At 49.9% G+C, this 19,729-nt stretch overlaps 8 protein-coding genes across 8 annotated transcripts; 3 read left to right on the forward strand and 5 right to left on the reverse strand.

Moving 5' to 3' along the window:
- Positions 1-446: 446 nt before the first annotated feature.
- J7337_004527 (uncharacterized protein) lies at positions 447-2,891 on the forward strand (the record flags this gene model as incomplete). The annotated part of the gene is made up of 3 exons (XM_044822221.1): positions 447-486; positions 546-688; positions 744-2,891. 3 exons carry the CDS (start codon positions 447-449, stop codon positions 2,889-2,891), a joined length of 2,331 nt encoding a protein of 776 aa, XP_044683554.1.
- A 158-nt stretch (positions 2,892-3,049) lies between these two features.
- J7337_004528 (uncharacterized protein) lies at positions 3,050-4,133 on the reverse strand (the record flags this gene model as incomplete). Its single annotated transcript, XM_044822222.1, has 2 exons — positions 3,050-3,843; positions 3,902-4,133. The coding sequence occupies 2 exons, from the start codon at positions 4,131-4,133 to the stop codon at positions 3,050-3,052; spliced, it is 1,026 nt and encodes a 341-aa protein (XP_044683555.1).
- A 1,051-nt stretch (positions 4,134-5,184) lies between these two features.
- Positions 5,185-6,287, reverse strand: J7337_004529 (uncharacterized protein; the record flags this gene model as incomplete). Its single annotated transcript, XM_044822223.1, has 3 exons — positions 5,185-5,913; positions 5,964-6,134; positions 6,186-6,287. 3 exons carry the CDS (start codon positions 6,285-6,287, stop codon positions 5,185-5,187), a joined length of 1,002 nt encoding a protein of 333 aa, XP_044683556.1.
- A 1,085-nt stretch (positions 6,288-7,372) lies between these two features.
- Positions 7,373-8,753, reverse strand: J7337_004530 (uncharacterized protein; the record flags this gene model as incomplete). The annotated part of the gene is made up of 3 exons (XM_044822224.1): positions 7,373-7,406; positions 7,458-8,625; positions 8,684-8,753. The coding sequence occupies 3 exons, from the start codon at positions 8,751-8,753 to the stop codon at positions 7,373-7,375; spliced, it is 1,272 nt and encodes a 423-aa protein (XP_044683557.1).
- A 2,988-nt stretch (positions 8,754-11,741) lies between these two features.
- On the forward strand, positions 11,742-12,709 carry J7337_004531 (uncharacterized protein; the record flags this gene model as incomplete). Its single annotated transcript, XM_044822225.1, has 3 exons — positions 11,742-11,835; positions 12,156-12,527; positions 12,579-12,709. 3 exons carry the CDS (start codon positions 11,742-11,744, stop codon positions 12,707-12,709), a joined length of 597 nt encoding a protein of 198 aa, XP_044683558.1.
- A 416-nt stretch (positions 12,710-13,125) lies between these two features.
- On the reverse strand, positions 13,126-13,869 carry J7337_004532 (uncharacterized protein; the record flags this gene model as incomplete). The annotated part of the gene is made up of 2 exons (XM_044822226.1): positions 13,126-13,538; positions 13,635-13,869. 2 exons carry the CDS (start codon positions 13,867-13,869, stop codon positions 13,126-13,128), a joined length of 648 nt encoding a protein of 215 aa, XP_044683559.1.
- Positions 13,870-13,922: 53 nt separating this feature from the next.
- On the reverse strand, positions 13,923-14,259 carry J7337_004533 (uncharacterized protein; the record flags this gene model as incomplete). Its single annotated transcript, XM_044822227.1, has 2 exons — positions 13,923-14,191; positions 14,244-14,259. The coding sequence occupies 2 exons, from the start codon at positions 14,257-14,259 to the stop codon at positions 13,923-13,925; spliced, it is 285 nt and encodes a 94-aa protein (XP_044683560.1).
- A 1,858-nt stretch (positions 14,260-16,117) lies between these two features.
- On the forward strand, positions 16,118-17,998 carry J7337_004534 (uncharacterized protein; the record flags this gene model as incomplete). The annotated part of the gene is made up of 3 exons (XM_044822228.1): positions 16,118-16,230; positions 16,296-17,815; positions 17,841-17,998. 3 exons carry the CDS (start codon positions 16,118-16,120, stop codon positions 17,996-17,998), a joined length of 1,791 nt encoding a protein of 596 aa, XP_044683561.1.
- Between the last annotated feature and the right edge of the window lie 1,731 nt (positions 17,999-19,729).

Genomic DNA, 19,729 nt, shown 5'->3' on the forward strand with positions numbered 1-19,729 from the left:
CAGGATATGATATATGATAGAAGCTCGGAAGGAGTTTGTGGTGAGACGACGATGGGTTGAGAGGATTCCATGGCTGTGATGTTACCATTGAGTTTATCCAGGGTAGCTCATATCAAGCAGGTTTGAGCAAAGAGAATTGAGTTTCGAGGTTTAATATCGCATGTTTAGGCCCTGATGACAAAGTCTGTGGAATGACTGTCATGATTTCATTTCAAGAAACTTGAGAATTATCCTCAATCTTCAACTCGATCTGTCGATATAAAGATGAAGCTGTAATGTCTAAGGGCAGATAGTTGAGCTCCCCACCAGTTGTCACGCCCCTCCACCTCCACAGTCCGCAGCATCAATCACTCAACGTCATCCCAAACACCTACACTAAAACCCACCCTCAAAAGCTCCTCCTCCTCTCAAACGCGGCGTAAGCTCGACAAAAGCTCACTCGCGCAATGGAGTCCATAGCGAGGATCTCGAGTCTCATGGAGACCGGTATGTCTCCTTATTAATAGACCGCTTTCATCTGTAGCTAAAACTGACTGATCATCCAGCGAGGGAGCTCACCCTCGATGCTGCCCAGGCGACGCGCGGTGCGCGCACGAGCTCAAGACCTTTGGATCGAAACCAGATGAGGAAGTTGTTGGATAGTAGGAACGAGCGTGAGGTCCTCGAGGGTCTACGGCGTGTTATGGCGGTGCGTTGTGTTGTTCTCTTGACTACGTATCTTGACGCTAATGGTGACGAGGCAGATGATGTATCGAAACCACAAGACTCTACCGTTCTTCTCTTCCGTCGTCAAGAATGTCGCCTCGCCGAATATCGAAATCAAGAAGCTTGTCTACATATACCTCATCCACCATGCCGAACAGGAGCCAGATCTCGCACTCCTCTCCATCAACACTATTCAGAAGTCCTTATCCGACCAGAACCCCCAAGTCCGAGCTCTCGCCCTTAAGACCATGTCCGGAATTCGAGTCCCCGTCATCAGCCAGATTGTATCTCTCGCTATCAAGAAGGGTGTGGCCGACATGAGCCCCTACGTGCGGAAAGCAGCTGCCCTTGCGATTCCGAAATGTCATCGATTAGACCCGAGTCAAGCGCCGCAGTTGATCGATTATTTGACGACTTTGCTAGGTGACAAGCAATACTATGTTGCTGGAGCTGCCGTGTCAGCTTTCCTCGAGATATGCCCCGACCGGATAGACCTTATTCACAAGCATTATCGCACGCTGATCAAGCAAGTGGTGGATATGGACGAATGGAGTCAACTGGCAACACTACGATTGATGATGTATTATGCGAGAAAGTGCTTCCCTCGAGGGACAGAGTCGCCAGACGAATCGACCGAAAATTCTGAGGACCAGCGAGTGGACGACTTCTACGGGGAATCGCGACAAGGTAGTCAAAGTCAGGGGTCTTCAGTGCTTGACCCGGATCTGGCATTGCTGCTAAATGGCATCAGACCTTTACTGCAGAGTAGGAATGCTGGTGTTGTTGTCGCTGTCACTCGGTGCTATGTCGATATCGGAACACCCGAGTACGTGAAGCAGGCTATTGGCCCCCTGATCGCCTTGCTTCGTGGAGCTCAGGATATCCAGGAGACTGCCTTGTTCAACATCGTCTCCGTCTGTCTTCTTCGACCCACTGAGTTTGTCAAATATGCCAGCCATTTCCTGGTTCGGGCCACCGATACTGCCCCTGTGTGGGAATTGAAGTTGGAGATCCTGACGATCATATTCCCTCACAGCCCCCCACACGTTAAAAGTCTTATTCTGAAGGAACTTGAACACTTCTCCCAAGGAACGAACAAAGCCCTAGTTCGAGAGGCGGTGCGTGCTATTGGCCGCTGCGCCCAGACTGATACCTCTGCAGCTCCTCGATGCTTGAAGTTACTCCTGGGTCAAATTACTAGCTTGGACGGCACTCTCGCTGCCGAGTCACTGACAGTCATTCGTCACCTGATACAACAGGACGTCCAGGGACATGTTGGGACGGTTGTTCGCCTAGCAAAGAATCTCGACTCTGCAACTGACCCTCAGGCTCGTGCTACAATCATCTGGCTCGTGGGTGAATTCTCAGGTCTAAATGGAGAGGACAACATTGCGCCAGATGTTCTTCGCATCTTGCTCAAGGAGTTTTCTAATGAATCTCCAGTTGCTAAGCAACAGATTTTGCTCTTGGGGGCCAAGGTTTACCTCCACCATCTCAACCGCAGGACTGAAGCTGAAAAGGAGAGGGATGCTGAGGAGGGCCCGCCTATGGATACAGATACTCATCCTATCGTAAGGTTATGGGAATACGTCCTGCTACTAGTGAGATATGATACATCGTTCGATCTCCGTGATCGCGCGAGAATGTATCGATCACTTCTTGCAGTTCCCCAGCTGGCGACACTGATGCTCCTTGCTGAGAAGCCAGCGCCACATGCCCCGAGTCCATCAGAATCTCGAAAGGGATTCCTCTTGGGTTCTTCCACATTGGTGCTTGCAGGTGGTGGGGGTATTCATGGTCTTCGGGGATATGAACCTTTACCTGACTGGGTCGAGGAAGGAAAACAGCCTGATCGCCGACTTCGAGAACCTGAAGGCAGTCAAAGTTCTAGGTACGACGTAGAAAGAAGTACACTTCCTGCCAGTGAGAGGCTCGATGAGGCGGCCAAGACAGTCATGCCTAGTAGGTCAAACGGCACAGGGACAGGCACGGGTGAAGCAGTGGGTGCCAAGACTCTTGATGACTGGCTTGCAGAAGAAGAGCAAGAAAGCGAGGAGACGGAGGAAGAGACAGAAGAGGAATCATCGGAGGAGGAGGACGACGATGAGGAAGAAGATGATGACGAGGAGGAAGAAGAGACGGATAGCGATGACGGTGGAGAAGCCGATAGACTGGTCAAATCCTAATATTGATAGAAAGCATTATCAAGACACGCTCAACTTGGACTCATCCGAGTCTACAAGATTTGATCTAATATCGTCCCAATACCTCGCGCCCTAGTTGAAACAAGATCAAACAACAGATACCCTTCCCTATATCATAACATAGTCTATTCCATATTCCTCTAAGCAGTCTGAGAGTTTTCAACTTTTCGTTCCTCGCTGGAAGATTCGGCGGGTGTCTCGGCCTCGGTCTTCTTGGTGCGTTGCATAGTGACAGCCATCTGAGGGAAGAAAATCCCAGGATGGAAGGCCGTCAATAGGAAGCCAGTGACGAGAACAAGGGAGCTATCGAGGACGAGGAAGCTAGGCTCATCCTGCATAATGTGGTTACCCCAACCACCGGCCATTTCGGCAATTCTATGATCTCTCGCGTCAGCTGATGTAAGAAGATAGGATAAATGAGGATTCTGCACTAACCGGTAAATGCAACGTGTGAGAATGGCAAAATAGGCGCCCGAAACAGCAAAGCCAAACATGCGGAACTTCTTGTCCTGCCAAACACGGAGCGACTCAGGGGCAGCCTCTGAACTATGAAGGTACTTCTTCACGCGCAGGTAGTAATCAGTGCCCATGGCTCCAAAGGCGAGAAGCACGATGACCTGGAGGACGACACCGGCGATGATGGTCCTGTTACCGTTCCTTGCGAGGCCAGGCTGGTTACGCTTTGCTGCTGCTGCGACACCACCACCGATGGCTTGGATGATGAGACATGAGAGATCGGCGGGGAGGAAGATGCGAGGATACCATCGAGGGTGAATTCGTGAGAGATCTGGGTTGAGAGCGAGGGCGACGTGCTTGAGGGTAAGGTAGATGGCAGCGCAGATGAAGGTCGGGGCGATGATGATGCAGCAGATTTGGGTCTGGAAGGCTGATGAGTTCCAAGGGTTAGGGTCCATCTGAATACGGCCGATATATCCTGAACTTGTTAGCATTTCATCATTCTTTCTCTTCCTGTTAGTGAGTTCCTGTCATACCAATCGTCTCTAGCAGTAAACCAGCTCCCAGAGTCGCAGCATATGTCCATGTCTTCTTCCAAACACCTAATCCTACAGAGGATAGGAACAGAATCGCAAAACCGATCGTAAAGAAGTAGCTGGATCCTTTGTTGGGAACATAACCAAGGACAGTTGCGCTGACGGGACAGAGGGCGGTGATGTCGGTACAGTCGTCGAAACTCGCCGGCCGACGAGCGTATAATTCGTACATTTTGAAGCTATCTTGGAGTAGTGCTCGATATGTGAAAGGTGAATGAATGCCAGGTTAAGGGAGAGAGGGCAGTGATTGTCACCGGTATTTGCCTCTTGGTCTGTGTATGATGATGATGACTTATGGATTCGTTTCAAGCGACCCGCTTGTATGAAAGGATCCTTGTTTCATGAAGAAACAGAAACAGAAGAAAAGACGACAAGAGAGGGAGAAGAAGAAGAAGAAGAAGAAGAAGAAGAAGAAAGGCAAGGAAAGAAAGAGAGGAACAAGGTGTAAAGATAGGCCGAATATGATTACGGTACATATGCGCATCCAATACCTACAAGATCCATCGTTGCTGACTCGATCCATCCATTTCATTTTTCTTTCTCATTACGACCTGACCCAATTCCTCCGGGTTTTACGGGACCAACACCCGGAGTTCGGGGCATTAACCATACCTGAGAGCACTGTAAATACGGTAACAGTAACTAATTCGTAGGTTAAATTCGAGTGAACTAGCTCGTTAACAGTTGGTGATGCGAGTGCCAAGGCCCGGTTATGTCTATTCCCGGGTGCAGATCCGCTTATTTCAACGTTGAAAATGCTTGTTTAGCTCGTAAATCTCGCTTTTCTCGCGTCGGGCCTCGCATTCTGCTGCTCGCTTACAGGGCATTTCCGCTTCTGGAACGTGTCCGTCTAGCGTTTATGAAGGTGTAGTATTACACTTGGCGGCCGCCCTCCTTTGTTGCAGCTGCACAAATTACAATCAGTTTTTTTAGTTGCTGAGGACTTCGGATCGTTTTATGCTGCCGACCCGATTCTCAAGGTGTAATTTATTAATGTTTCATGATGAGATCTACCTAGATCTGATGATACCTTACAAGCTTTATCTCTACTGTAACACTAACACTGCCCTTTTAGTGTGACCATCACATGCCATGGATTTGTTCTTTCTTTCTTGGTCTATTATTCTTTTATTCCACAACGAGCACGCACGAGTTAACAACACCAACCCAACTTAGACGAGCCATGCGTCATCACCCCTTTCTTCTAAGGTCACTCAACTGTTTCATGACTGCTCCTCTTTACCGCCCAAATATCGGTACACAACAGAAAAGTCCCGTCCCTTGCACTTCTCCTCCTTTTCAGCAGCTTCATAAACCGCAAACGCCGTCTTTGCCAACTCCATCCTCGCGCCAGCCTCCTCAGCAGCCACCATAGCCAGTCTCAGATCCTTCTTCATCAGAGATATCCCAAATCCTCCTCGGTAGTCTCTGTTGGCTGGTGCTGTCTCTACAACACCGGCAACGGGGTTGTTGACCTCACTGGGCCAGCATCGTCCTGTGCTGACATTGATGACACCAGCTAGCTTCTTAGGATCCAGACCCCATTGCATACCCAAGTTCATGGCTTCTGCGGTAGCGATATTGTTCAGAGCCAGGAGGTAGTTGTTGGCGAGCTTGGCGGATAGACCTGCCCCTTGGTCACCGCAGTGGAGGACTTTCTTTCCCATGAGGAGAAGGACGGGCTCGAGACGAGGAATGAGGTTGGGTGAAGCACCGAGCATAAAGGTGAGCGTTCCAGCAGTTGCGCCTACAACACCTCCAGACATGGGCGCATCAACGAATGTGCCTTGCCCGGCGGAAGACACAGTCTTGGCGACCTGACGAGATGTTGAAGGGTCAATGGTTGAACAGTCGATAAAAACGCGGTCCTTCCTGGGGAGAGATGATGTGATGATGGATTCATATACGCCCTTGACGTGCTGAGGCTCTGGCAGTACAGTGATGATTGTGTCCTAGATGTGTCAGTGAGACAGCTACAAACACGGTGAGTGGGATCACCTACAGCATCTTTGGAGGCGTCGAATGCGCTGGCTGCCAGTTCAACTTGAGCTCCCGTTGAAGCAGCCTTCATCTCTGTTTCTAGACCCTTCATTGATTCAGGGTTGATATCAAAGATGGAGACCTTGTCTGACGGTTTCAGCTTTGACTGGAGGTTCTTTGCCATTTGATAACCCTATTTTCTGTGTAAGTATTTGAACACCATTCTTTGAAAGGAGATGTGTACCATTTGTCCTAGACCGATGAAGCCGTAATTGTCTAGTCGTCGTGCCGAACTGGCAAAGCCTCGACGAAGCATCAAGCTTCCAAGCCGTGTTGAAGGTCTCATGATAGCTGAGTATAGGACGATGAACAGTTCAAGTTTACTAGACAAGATCACAACCAATGTCTGACTTGGAACAAGGTATATAAGATTAAACAAGAAGCTGGACAAGATACAAGAAATAAATCATTACAATACCAGACAAAATGCCCTGGGTCTCACTCAAAGTTTGGCGTGTGGGGGAATGGTTACCCGAATCACAGCCGGCCATTGCCGTACTTAGCCAGACCTACCGAGTTTATCTACGGGGGAGTCTCTCTCACTATGACACGCCACGATGACCGAGTTGGAGATCCATGGAATGGTTAAAAAGGCGGAGGGTCGATGCGGGGAAGCCTGTGCAGGCACCTGAGCTGCGGGGGATATTCAGGGAGCAAAGACACTAAAACCTGGGGCAAACTCACCACAGGTTCATCATAACTGAGGACTTGTCCAATCTTTCATACTTGTTTCACTTAGACACGATTTATCATATTAATTTTTCATTTTATTTTACTTCAACGTCTTCATACATAATCCTATAGAGTCAACACAGTCAACTCTACCATCCCCTCTCATATGGACATCCCTCATCATGCCCATCTCCATCTCTGTCGTTCCGAAATCTCCAGTTAAGCAAACAGAACCAATCAAGCAAAAGACCCAGTCTCTACCAACTCTTCTAGTATTGGTATCTCCCAGGTCAAAGGGGTATGTGCAAGGGGGGGTGAAGTAAGTTTTTGGTAATAAAAGTTGATAAAAAAAAAGAGGAAAGGTCAAAGTTGGTATGGTATGATAAGGTATGGTATAGTGATGTGGTATGGTAAGTAATAGCAGCAGTAAAGACATCGAAAGGGTGTCGTCTCAACGAGATGCCACTCTCGACTTCTCATTACAGCAGCAGGGTGCATGAGTATTGGGTAGTGATTCCGTTAAAACGAGACACAACGACAGAAGACGAAAATGAAGAAAACAACCAAGAAATACAATAGCCGCGCCGATCCAATCCAGTCCGCCCGTCCCAAATCTCAGCCATGGTCGTGGTGGGTTTATTCAGGTCCCTACTAAAAGACCGTGTTTATTTTCCGAAGACATGACATACAATTCATTGCTTAGATAAAGTTCATAAGCCAAGGAACAATCGCGCTGTCAAACGTTAGCATGGAATCTCCAGTCAGGAGATAGGTCTGTACTCACCCAACTGCAACCGTGGCACCCAGGCCAAGTAACGCCCGGTTCTTCACCTTCTCTTTCCTTAATTCCGTCTCAGTTTTCACCTTCTTGGCCCTAGGATGCTCTGGTATCTTTTCTAGCCCTTCGCTGTCCTTGTCGCCAACAGAAATATCTGCAGCCTTTCGCTTGCTCTTCTTGGCTGAACCTGGGGCCTCATCGACCTCGTCTTGTTCCTCGTCAGCCTTGGTCTTCTGGACCATCTCCTTAGCTGCTTCCATCATTTGGGCAATCTCTTCGGCAGTTGGAGGCTCACCCGCTGTGGGCAGAGGAAGCTCAACTTCTGTGATCGTGCGCTTAGTCTCAACACCGTCCTCATCTTTGACGATATCCTCCTCAACGTGCACCTTGACCTTGGGGTCCTCTTCCCTGGGCTCCAGAACGATAGCTGGCTCAAACTCGGTCGATTGCAGAACAATGTCCTCACGCTTGGTCTCCTCGACCTTCGCCTCGGTCTCAGCCACGCCATTTACGAGATCAGTCTTCTCGGTGATCGTCTCCACAGTTTCGGCCTTGGCGCGGGTGCTTCGCTTTCGAGGCGAGGCAGGGGCGCGCCTGGTGCTCTTTGTGGGACTAGCAGAACGACGAGATCGAGTACTTCGAGGAATAGTTGAGGGGGTGGGAGGTGCAAGCACAGGATGCGACGCCTTAGCAAGATCAAACTTGGGAGGGGCGGTAATGCTCTTCTTGGGCGAAGAAGAGTCTGGAGTTGTGGTCACGGTGATCTTGGCGGGATCGAGAAGCGCGCGAATCCAAGGAGCAATCTTGTACTCCTCGGCGAGGACGAGAGCCTGCTCCGGAGGGATCCAGATGTTGCCGGCAGTCTCCTCGGGGCTCGTAGTAGGAAGAGACTTGATGTACCTGCGCTCTGCCTCCTCGTGGGATGCTTCAGCGTAAGGGAAGCTCGCCTTGAACATTCCTGTCGCCGAGACGTAACCGTCAAAGCTGCGTCGCATCAAGAAGTAGCTGGAAGGGCTCGATTTGAAGATGCCCGAAACGATGCCCTTGGGAAGGGGGGCTCGGAGATGCGCATAATCGAAAACACCAAGAGCCGCCTGCTCAGTTTCACCAGTGCCGGCCATCTTAGGTGTCAGCTTGGTTTGTCCGAGACGTCTACGCGCGACCAAATCCGTGTCTAGAAACAATTGTAAGCTTGCGATCTCGCGACACTGAAATAGCTTGGGAGTGTTTACAATCCGGGACATCCTCTGTCATGAGGGGATTGTGCTTAGAGGGCAGTGTGCGCTCTTGATGGGAGGCCATTTTGTATGATGCTTATGCGCAACACGACCGATTTGGAGAGCCGACAAATCGAAGCGTAATCGCGACGGGCGGCAGTGTTGGCGCTCGTATACCGGGGCGCAAAAGATGATAAATTAGGTAGTAGAGCCTGTGTAAGGATAAAAGTCGCGTCAGTGATCGATTGCGATGAAAGGTGGTCGTTTCCAGACGCGGGCTCGATTTCGGGGGGGACGGGCCGTAGTAGATTTGGCTTTGGACGTACCGTGTCAATGCAGGGCTTAATTCATTCAGCAGAAGAAAGGAGCCGTGAAGAACGTCAATGGCGCTTCAGGCAGTAAAATTGATAAGAGGTGGACGAATCTAACGGTGCCTATGCCGTAGAGATAAGGGGGGAGAAGAAGAAAAGCAAGATGAAGTATGTGAGGGTGGAAAAAGGATCGCGACAAAGTCGACGAGCGAGACGAGGGAAGAGCTGAGACGAGACGGGAAACCAGTCGCGCAAATTAGATGCTCGATAGCGTCGAGGATTTGGCAGACGGCCCTGTTGGGCTAGAAGGAGATTAGCGTGATGTCAGAAGGTGGAGAGCTGCGAGATAGATTGGTACTGATACTTGGGTGGTGAAGCTGTGCAAGTCAGAGGTAGCCCGTTAATATTTGATCAAATTACCCCCATTTTACCGTGCACCTGACTTAGCGCTATTACCCGAAGAGTTCCCCCTGCCAGCGAAGCAACAAGTACGTACCAACGAAATAGGTTCCCTTCTTCACGTCCCTCTTTTTTTTTTCTACCGGCAGATCTAGTCGCCGATGCTCGTTTGATTTGATTATTTCTTTATTTGTTGAGCCAAGTAACGGCGTCGAGAACTACCTACGTGATTTGCAGCCTAGGTAGCTTATCAGTCGCGTATCATCGCTTCCACAGTCCATGATGTCGTCTTCGACTTCGACTTCTGCTACTAACTTAGCCAGGAGTGCACGTGGGGAAACTCTGTTCTAGAGCCAGCCAGCAATTCTTCTGCCGCCCCTAGCAACCAGCCCAACAGGTCCAGCGCCAACCAAAGTCGTCGATCTTCAGGATGAACCACACCCCCAACAAGTCCCTAGGGTCCCCCTGGACCTCGCTGTGCCCGGCGCGCGAAAACAGGCGACTTTGTTCTTTTTCAGAACGCGGGGAAATGCGCATGGGTTCGGGTTGTGATTTTCAGATTTAGGATTGCGGTTGCGGTTGCGCCATGAGACGGGATTCAGATGGAAGCGAAACAAGCAAGAGACACGACATGCATGGGGCTGAATGAGCTAACCTCACTGAAGAAGACGATGTCTAATGTATGGGTGTGACCTCTGTAGGTACATACAGTAGTCTCACTTGTCTCTGCTGGGCTCGGTGATAGATGGGCTTTTAACATCTGCGACTCTGGCGAATGACGGCGCACCATGTCACTTATCGCGCGTCAAGCACGGCAACGCTGTGCTCTGTGAGCCAGTGTTTTTCTCGGCTGATCGCCCAGATCTGACAGCTAAAACAGACCTCAGAGCGTTCGAATAGAGTTTGACTGGGGATAACGGATTCATCCCAAAAGCAATTCAAGCTAATCAATGGCTCAGCTCAGGTAATTCCTGTCACTGCTTCAGAGTCTCAACCCCAGGTTTAGCTTGCCAGGCTTGCTCATGTAGTGACAAGCGAGACTTACATGGAGTGCCCTGTGAGACTGGCTATAACTGGGTTACGTTATTATGTATTGCCGCTTATGTCTCAAATCTGTCGACGTGCATTCACTTGCATGACAGCAGCGCGGATGTTTGTGGATTATGGGTCCATTACCGACTGGTCCACGCGTTCAGAGTTGGTGACTTGCAGGTTCTAAATCACTTTCTTATCTCGACTCTGACCAAGTTGTGATCAGTCTACCCTGGAGGAGGCTCGGATCATATAGGTGCCATGATCTGGCCAGGAAAAGCTTCATGAATCGGAAGGAGATGCTTAAAAGCTCGTAATTGGCAGAGATGGTAGTACAGATATCGAATATCTTCACCATGTCGGGACGAACTCTATACTTTTTCATCTGATGAACATCAAACTGTTGAAAACCTTGATCATGAAATCAAGTAACAAGAAACACTAAATTTACAGTGAAAAGTTATATATACTAACAAATTCAGGGGATTGTATAAAGGCCGCGTCAACAAGTCACATGCTTGTTAATCAGAGGAGGGTGGTCCAACAGAATACGAGCCTCGTCTATTCACAACCCAAATCGCGATGCCCTCGATCGATATTGATCTGATATGATCCACGAACCAAGGCCTAGTCACCACCGCCCATTCCTCAAGCTACATTAAGGCAATGGGTACGGCAACAGACAATCTCATTTTATTTAATGTATCATTACTCACCTTTTCAAACATTCCATTGAAGACTCCAGACACTCAGAGCCTCAGCCGCCATTAACCATCACAAAATAAGCCTCACCTTCGGGACCAGTCTCACATTGAACCCCTGAACGAAGCATTCTCCATAAGAATCGGCAACGTCCATTGGCGTTGTTCTCCGTATTTCTGACCTGAGATGATTGATGTGCCAATCAGAGACCCCCATAAAGTGTCCTGACCCACCATAGCAACCTCGTTCAGTGACCGCCCTCCCCCTAGCCTAGCCCAAACTCAGCCCAGCTCTTGCGACCTGTTGCAACACCGCCTGCGGGAACGGGAAGCCCCTCTATCGTCACCGCCATAAGCCCCTCCAAAGCCCGCCCAGACCCAACCTAAAAACCAAGTCCAAGCCCAAGCAAGCCCGGGACAAAGCTCACCTCGACTCGACCTTGGCTGGGATTAACGAGTAAGCTTTCTTCTTTTTCCTCTTCCCTTCCTCTCCTCTTCCTTCCTTTTTTTCTTACCTCCAACTTTCTTACCTAACCCGATATCTTCCTAGGTATCGATTCCTCGCTATAGCATCCTCCGTTTCTTCAACACCCCGCCTCTTGCACATCAGCTTCGCCCCGCTCATCCACCATGGCTTCTCACGACGATGATACTATGCCCGAGGAGACTCAGGGCTACAAGCTCTCTCAGCCCAAGCAGAGTCTGGCTGAGTACCAGCAGATGGGTAGGTACACTCGCTTCCCTGGACGACCCGTACAGTAGGCGCGTTAGTGAGGCTCTGCGATATGCACAACACACGGCCCCTGAGCATGTGGCACCGTCTCGCAGCATGGCACCGACATGGCATGATCTTGAGATCCTGCCCTGTTCTCTGCTGTATGATGTGGTCGAAGCCATACTGCAGCTGCAGTTATTGCTATAGGACAATTCTGCCTATTGTATTTGAGCCAACACCTAGAATTGACTGTCTCCGCCTTGCCCACTTACCGCACCAGCCACTGCAATTGCTCTTCGAACTCAAAAGCTAACATGGATTCTCTTCAGATGCCGGCGATGAGTCTCTCCAGCGATATAAGGAGTCCCTCGGTCTCGGTGGTGGTACTGACATCTCCGACCCCAACGACCCCCGAGTCTGCATCATTCTCTCACTGACCATGGACTCTCCTGGTCGCCCTCCCGTCACCATCGATCTCTCTACCCCCGGAAGCGAGACCACCCTCAAGGACAAGCCTTTCAACATCAAGGAGGGCGCCAAGTTCACCATGAGCGCCAAGTTCAAGGTCCAGCACGAGATTCTCAGCGGTCTTCACTACGTCCAGGTCGTCAAGCGAAAGGGTATCCGAGTCTCCAAGGACTCTGAGATGATTGGCAGCTATGCTCCCAACACTGATAAGCAGCCCACCTACGTCAAGAAGTGTAAGTTTCACGCTTAAAGTTGGTCAAGATTTAGCTGCTGATTCGCCCCAGTCCAAGAGGAGGAGGCACCTAGCGGCATGCTTGCTCGTGGTCACTACAACGCCATCTCTAGCTTCGTGGACGACGATAAGAAGAAGCATCTCGAGTTTGAGTGGAGTTTCGACATCGCCAAGGACTGGTAGACAGACACCAACACCTTGATAGCGCGACCCGACGACATAACTCAAAAAATACATATCACACACGTCATGAGATAATGAGATACCTGAACATTGGAGAAGAATTTTCACACAAAAAACTCACATAAAAGCAAAAGAAACCCCCCCCAATTTGGGCCGGAGAAAGGTGGTTGCTCTGTTTCGTATCATCTACTCGTCACTGACGAGACAGTACTTGAGCTCGGTTTGGAGCTTCAATGCTGGAGGAGAATAAAAATCCTTATATACATCAAAGTCTATGCTATGCAATGCAGGTCTATTGTCTGTTGCAATACGTGAATGCTTGCTTTCAAGACATGGTATCATTGATGCGGAATATCGTGAAGCCCGAGCTTTGAAGCTCCAGGGCATTGTAGGTGTGTATTCGTAACAAAATTCGTCTATAAGAAGTAGTCTGGCAATGCATTACCGTCGGCAGACTTTTCGTTTCCGGGTTGGAGGTCCTTGTGAACATCGTTCTCGGGCGCGGCCGCAAAAACGTTGAAGAAACGCTCGCCCGTGTCACTCACTTCAAGAACACTGGCCATGTTTCCGCAACGGTAGCAGTAGTTGGGCGCACTCCAGACAGTGCTGAGACGATCATCGTAAAGGACCTGGAAGCCCTCCTGGCAGAGCTGGTGGGCGCGGAGGATATGCGACATATTGTTGACAGCCAGAAATTTCTTAACAACCTGTGCTCCAAAAGTGTACCCCGCGCCGCGGGGTGAAAGGGAGAACTCGTCGCGCTCAGGGTCAGGATCAGACCAGACGAGATCGGCCATGGGACCTTCATGGGGGATCTCACGGAAACGATCTATGATTTTGATCTGGTCGATTGAATGGATAGAAGGGGAAAGGCCTGATTTATCCCGTTAGTTTAGCCACGTTTGTAAGCTTAAAATCTGCCTACCTCCGTGAACGCAAAATATTTGGTCGTTGATCACAACGCTCAAAGTTAAAAAGTCGAACATGTCTGTAAAGTAGTGCCACACATTGGCATTACCATATTTGCGTGAGCACTCTGTATAGAAGCCATACGACTGTGTCACACCGCGCGACTCATGATTTCCTCGAATGAGATGTACGCGATTAGGGTACCGTAGTTTCAAGCAAACGAGTAGCGATATTGTTTCGACACTGAACATGCCACGATCAACGTAGTCTCCTGTTGTACCCCGCCGAGGTCAGCAAATATTATTCACATGGTCGATGTCTGACTCTGCGGGCGATTACCAAGGAACAAATAGTTTGTGTCGGGGCAGTAGCCGCCGATGCGGAAAATCTCGATGAGGTCAAAGAACTGGCCGTGGATATCTCCTACGACGGTGATGGGCGCTTTAACATGGACGACGTTGGACTCGCGCATAAGAAGTTCTTTCGTCTTGGCGCAGACTGCTTCAATGACAGACTCGGCTAGTAACTCCTTGTTGTACAAGCGCGAGATGCACTCGTCGAGATCGACGGATGCTGGGGAGGATAGGTCAGACTGGGAAGCCTTTCGGTTCGGCGCGGCGCTTACAAGGTAGCCCAGGCATATTGGGACGTGGTGGTCGTTGCTGCAGATGCCGACGGGACGTAGTGATGTGGCTGGTGGGTGGGTCACTGAATGTGTATTATCGTGGAAACTTGAGAATCGTAGGTGATCGTCGGTGTCATTAAGGGTGAAGGTGTTGGGTTCGGCTCCTGTCAAGGATGGTGTCTGGAGGTGAACTCGGTGGTTGTACCAACATGATCGGGATCAAGGTGGTTCAGTTCAGTTCACATGGGCGCAGGGCGAAGACGTTCGTGATTAACGGTGCGTGAGCGGTGCAAAGTCGAGGGCTCGCTATGCAATGAAACAAGACAAATTGCGTGTAGAACCGTGGCCGTGATTACATATACAGCGGGAGGATGGTGATGTTGAAGTGGTGGTGGTATGTGCTTTTTGGGCGGTGGGATGTTTTAGCTGTGCATCAATAGTTAGTGGTGGTGGTAAACGGTTTGCTTAGTCGTCGCTGATGACGGTGCGTCGGCGGGAAGAAAGCCCGGCCATCTCCCCACACTTTGACTACTACAAAGATGGAGAGACTCGACATTTGGACAATGCGTGAGTATAGAACCAAAGATGATGCTCATTGATTAGATATGATAAAGCTCGTTAATATACAATATATGCTTTGTGAGGCTGGGCTGGATGACGGGTATAGTCAGCAAGGTTTGAGGATAGCAGTTTGCAGCGATCATATCATCAATGATTATATAGAAATCTTGGCTACTGATATTGGCAATGAATCATTGTGCTTTGAGAAGACCAGTGGTTCTTACGAGCTGTTGTATGTAATGTAGCTTACAATTCTCGCAGTAGCCATTCTTTTGACCATGGTATTGAGAAATGTCTGAGAACTGGTTACTGTACGCACACAATGAGTCTAGACAATTATTGAGATTGTAGTTTCATGAAACAATAAGCTTATAATATGACCCTGGGCAAGGGAAGCGAATGCAGTAACTTAACTACTAGTTTGGGTGAATAGGTCATAAATGGTCAACATTCGGACAGACACAGTGAAGCTTGTTTGGTGGAACAATGTACTAAATTGAGGTTACCATAACGAGACAATACAACACCCAACTGCCATCCATTCCTCAATAGGGCTATTCTCTAATAATGCATCCACGGGCATGCCAAGAAGGAGCCCTGATTCCATTTGTAGCGGCCGGGAATGCCCCCAAAGTCTATTTCAGTTTCAACCTTCCTCTACTCAAAAGTGGCCCGTGCGCACGCGACAACACTTTCAGCATCGCCCATCCACCAATGGATGACTATCGTCGCCATTAATATCCTGTCACTTGAGCTTCAGCTCCCAACGTCAAGTCAATTTCGACTCCGTCATCAATCGACCAACTTGACATCGCCAGCCTCCCTCTCTCTAGGTCCTTCACACCAAATATCTCTGGATGAAGCCCCTCTGACATTTTACATGAGAAGGTCCAAGGAGGGGGCTTTCTTTTCGCTTTCGCATGTCGCGACCGCGCGCGGGCACTTGCACCAACGAGCTTGGGCTGTAACAGTAACATCCCCAAGCCATATTTTCAGTCTCACCGACACAGACTCTGTCGCCTTGCTTCGCCTCTCAGTCGCGCCGAGGCCCCTGCTGTGAGACGTATCACAGTGTTACTCAACACAGCCCCAGGCCGCTTCATCAAACTTGTTTCCTTCTCTCGGGTCGTGTCCGCGCCTGAACTCGTTCACTTTCTGCTGATCAAGTCACTGTCGCTCTTCTTTAGCATCACAAGTATTATATACACCACAGCGGTACTTGGTCCGTGTTTTCTTGCCCTTGTTTGTCAACAGGATAGTGTCCTGTGCTGGTCAAAGCCATCTTTCACAAACTACGCTTTCCTACACCAGTCATGTCTAATACGGCTCCTGGCCAGTCGCGGCCAGACGACGCCAGATGCTACAACTGTGGTGACGCTGGCCATTGGACTGTTGCATGTCCAGAACCCACCAGGGAGACTCCTGCGTAAGTATCAAACTCACTCAGCTTGCCTCTATAGTTTATACTTTCACGTATTAACTCGACAATAGTGGTCTCGCAGCTTGGAGAAACGCCAACGCTCCTGGACACGGAGGCAATAGAGACCATGGTGGTTCCAAAAAGTCCAAAGGTCCCATCATTACCAAATACGCACCTGCGCCTGTGCCAGCATCAACACCAAGCGTGGCTCGATACGGTCCTCCTCCAGGATATGGGCCTCCTCCACCTACACACTACCCCGGAGGACCTCCCTCCTATCCTTCGCAATACCCTCCTTATGGGTCCTCAGCATCCAACTACGCACCGCCACCTGGCTACTCACCTCCAGGCTACTCTATCCCGTATCCTCCACCTTCTTATGGTGGTCCTCCTCCACCAGGTCTTCCGGCACCACCTCCCAGGCCTCCTGGCACATATGCTTCTCCTCCTCCGCCTCCCACTCAACCTCCAGCGCATCCACCTCCATATCCACCACGCGCATATGGTCCTCCGCCTCGCCAAGACCACGTACCATACCCTCCACAGCCTCACTATCCTCACTATCCACCGCCAGCTTCAGCACCATATGCTCAGCATCCACCGCCGCCATCATACCCGCCCCCTTATCCCTCTCACAGCGCGCCTCCGTCATATGGGCACCCTCCACCTTCGCGGCCCCCTCTCCCGTCACCAGCACCGCCTTCTGCATCACGTCCACATCGACCAGCTTCGTCCTCAGTACCACGCCAGAATCCTGCATCGACATTACCCTTGCCAGCTTCTTTGCCCCCTAAACCCTCTCTACCCCCTAAACCACCACAGCCCAATCAGCCCAATCAGCATGGTCAACCTGGTAGGGGACGACGGGACTTTCCTGACCATTCTCGAGACCACCGTAACAAGCGGAGGAACGACCGACACTCTCGTAACCACGATAATCGACAAAAGAAGAACCATCCTCATTCTCGGCCGGATCAGAGGCTACAAGACAACAACAACATACGCCCTGATCCCAAGACGCCCAGCCATCCTAAACCTGCGCCGTCTCCTAAACAGGGGGATCAAAAAGGCTCAACAACTGCCGTTAAATCAAAGCCAAGCCCACCTGCTGCTTCTCCTGAAACTAAAAAGGTTCAAGTTGAAACTCCTAAACCTGATTCATCACAGAGACCGGATACAGCACCCGAAAATGCTGCCGACGATGAATTCGAATGGGAAAAGAAAGCCATATTCGCAGAGCCAGAGCCACGTCATCCACCAGATGAGGTTGGTAAGCCATTGCCATCAGAATATAATGATGAGGTGCTTCTTCCTAGAAAATGGGATGCAAAATGCATTGAGTCGGACTGTGTTCAAGCTGACAATATTGAGGAATACGTGAAGCCGATACACGAAACTCCGTATTGGTCAAAGATCCAACACGACCCCGCGTTCGTACGAGACGGCAAGCTTCCTAGCGGACATCCCATTGCCAGTCTGCCGCCAAGGCCACCACCAAAACTTGAGGAGATCGTTCGGAGCGAAAGCTCCGAAAGTGGCGAGGTCAATGAGCGACTCGCAAAACGAGGTCACCCAGATGACGATACCCATGGTGAGCGTCCAGTGAAGAGACAAAGATCCCGAAGCTCCTTCGACACCGGCTGCAGAGGATCACGGGGCCGGCATTCGCGCTCGCGTGATTCGTACGTTCCGCAAGGACGCAGGTCACGTCCAGGTAGTCCCGAACGTCGACCTACAGAATTCCGTAACGTCGACGACCAGCGACGATCGATAGACCGGTACCAACCAGATCGGGATCGAGATCATAGCCGTGGTCGTGGACGTCGCCGGAGTCGTACTCGAAGTCTCAGTCGAGACCGCAGTCGGAGTCGGAGTCGAAGCCGGAGTCGAAATCGCAGCCGCAGTCCTAGTCGCAGCCGTCGCCGCAATCGAACCCCAACGTCACGCGACTCATCAGTAGTATCTGCTGCATCTTCAGGATTGGATTCCTTGGAAGCCGAATTGCTGGGAATAGATACTAAAGTAAAGACTCCTGAAGGATCTCCACGGCCGAAGTCGTCCATGTCAGGGCTCAAGCCTAAACGGCGACAAGCGAAGCTCGATTCAGCGTATAGGTATGTACTTGTGATGCCCCATGTATGTATGTGTAGGCAGCCAAAGCTAACATCTGAATAGTCGTCGTTGGTAGGCTACACAACGACAAATGGCTGCGTATTACAGCTTCTCAACGTTACTGGTACATCATGTTTTCTCTCTCCCGTTCTCCAACTTGGAACCGCAACTCACGTTGCAATGATTCCATGTATCTAGGCCAGGCACTATTCCCTCACTTCACTTCTCTTCCCTTCGCTCGTCAAGCATCCTCCCTACCCACGGGCTGTGCTTGTGCTTCTCTTCATCTTAGACTTTATTAGAATGGCGCTGTGGTTTCGGAGTATTTTTAACGATCATCATGAACAAGCTACATGACTGGCTTATATTTCACGAGGTATGCGTGGGATCATTCTTAATCTTACAACCTTTATACTCTATTTCACCATTCCCGCTTTTGCCAGTTCGCTGGCTGTTCATGGTATCAACCATGACCTGTTGGTGCGCCATCGACCAACACTGTGTGCCTGGCCGTTTCTCTACACATTCCTCTACTACTCTATCCTTAAGTGAATGCTCTGATGTTCAGGTCCTACGATCGAAGGTCAGTATCTTATCACCACTGCCAGTGAGAGGCAAGGTAGACCTCTGCATAGATATACTCATGGCTTTTACGAACAAAATCTTGTCCAATTTTGATGGCATTAAAGAGAAATGAGTAGAATAGAAACGACAAGGTATTGATAGCTAGCAGATCACTATCGTGTAGCAGACTCTACTACGGCGGTATCCGTATCAGGAGGCCTGGGCCTGTTTTGCCTAGCCTTTGTCATTGGTAGCGAGGTTGATTTCACAACCACGCGTTATCTGTTTTTTAACGATTTGAGTTGTAAGTCTTGTCTGTTTGGATTCAGCAAGTTCATATTGTTATCTCATACTAGTTCACTGGTTCATATCAGGGAACGGCTGTCTACTGTCTTCTCAAGTGAGAAGCAACTCAATCCGTCCCATCACTTGGATAGAGTTACCCGATCAGTGTTAATGAAAGTAAGCAATGCTCCTGGACCTGTCTCAACGCTGGCTACCTACATACGGAGTATAGGATCCGCCAATGGGAATAGCTCTATTTGAGATCTTATTCTCGCTCTTATCCATTCCCTTTGTACCTATTCATTATATGCAGAGTGAAAGCGAAGAAACGTGGTTGCACAACTTCTGGTCCCACTTTTACTATGTGATTCCGTTATCGCTGCTCAATGCTCATGCAAGTTCCAACATCTCTCTCCCCTGTATAAGCGGAAACTTGATACCTACCTACCAACCAACTTATACCTACAGCCAACAGAGTATACAATGCACACCCCTCATCCAATCTCAGCTTTGGGTTCGGTTCAGATCTGAGGGGTAAGGAGAA

Source organism: Fusarium musae, chromosome 3 (genome assembly GCF_019915245.1).
Source record: "Fusarium musae strain F31 chromosome 3, whole genome shotgun sequence".
Lineage (NCBI taxonomy): Eukaryota > Fungi > Ascomycota > Sordariomycetes > Hypocreales > Nectriaceae > Fusarium > Fusarium musae.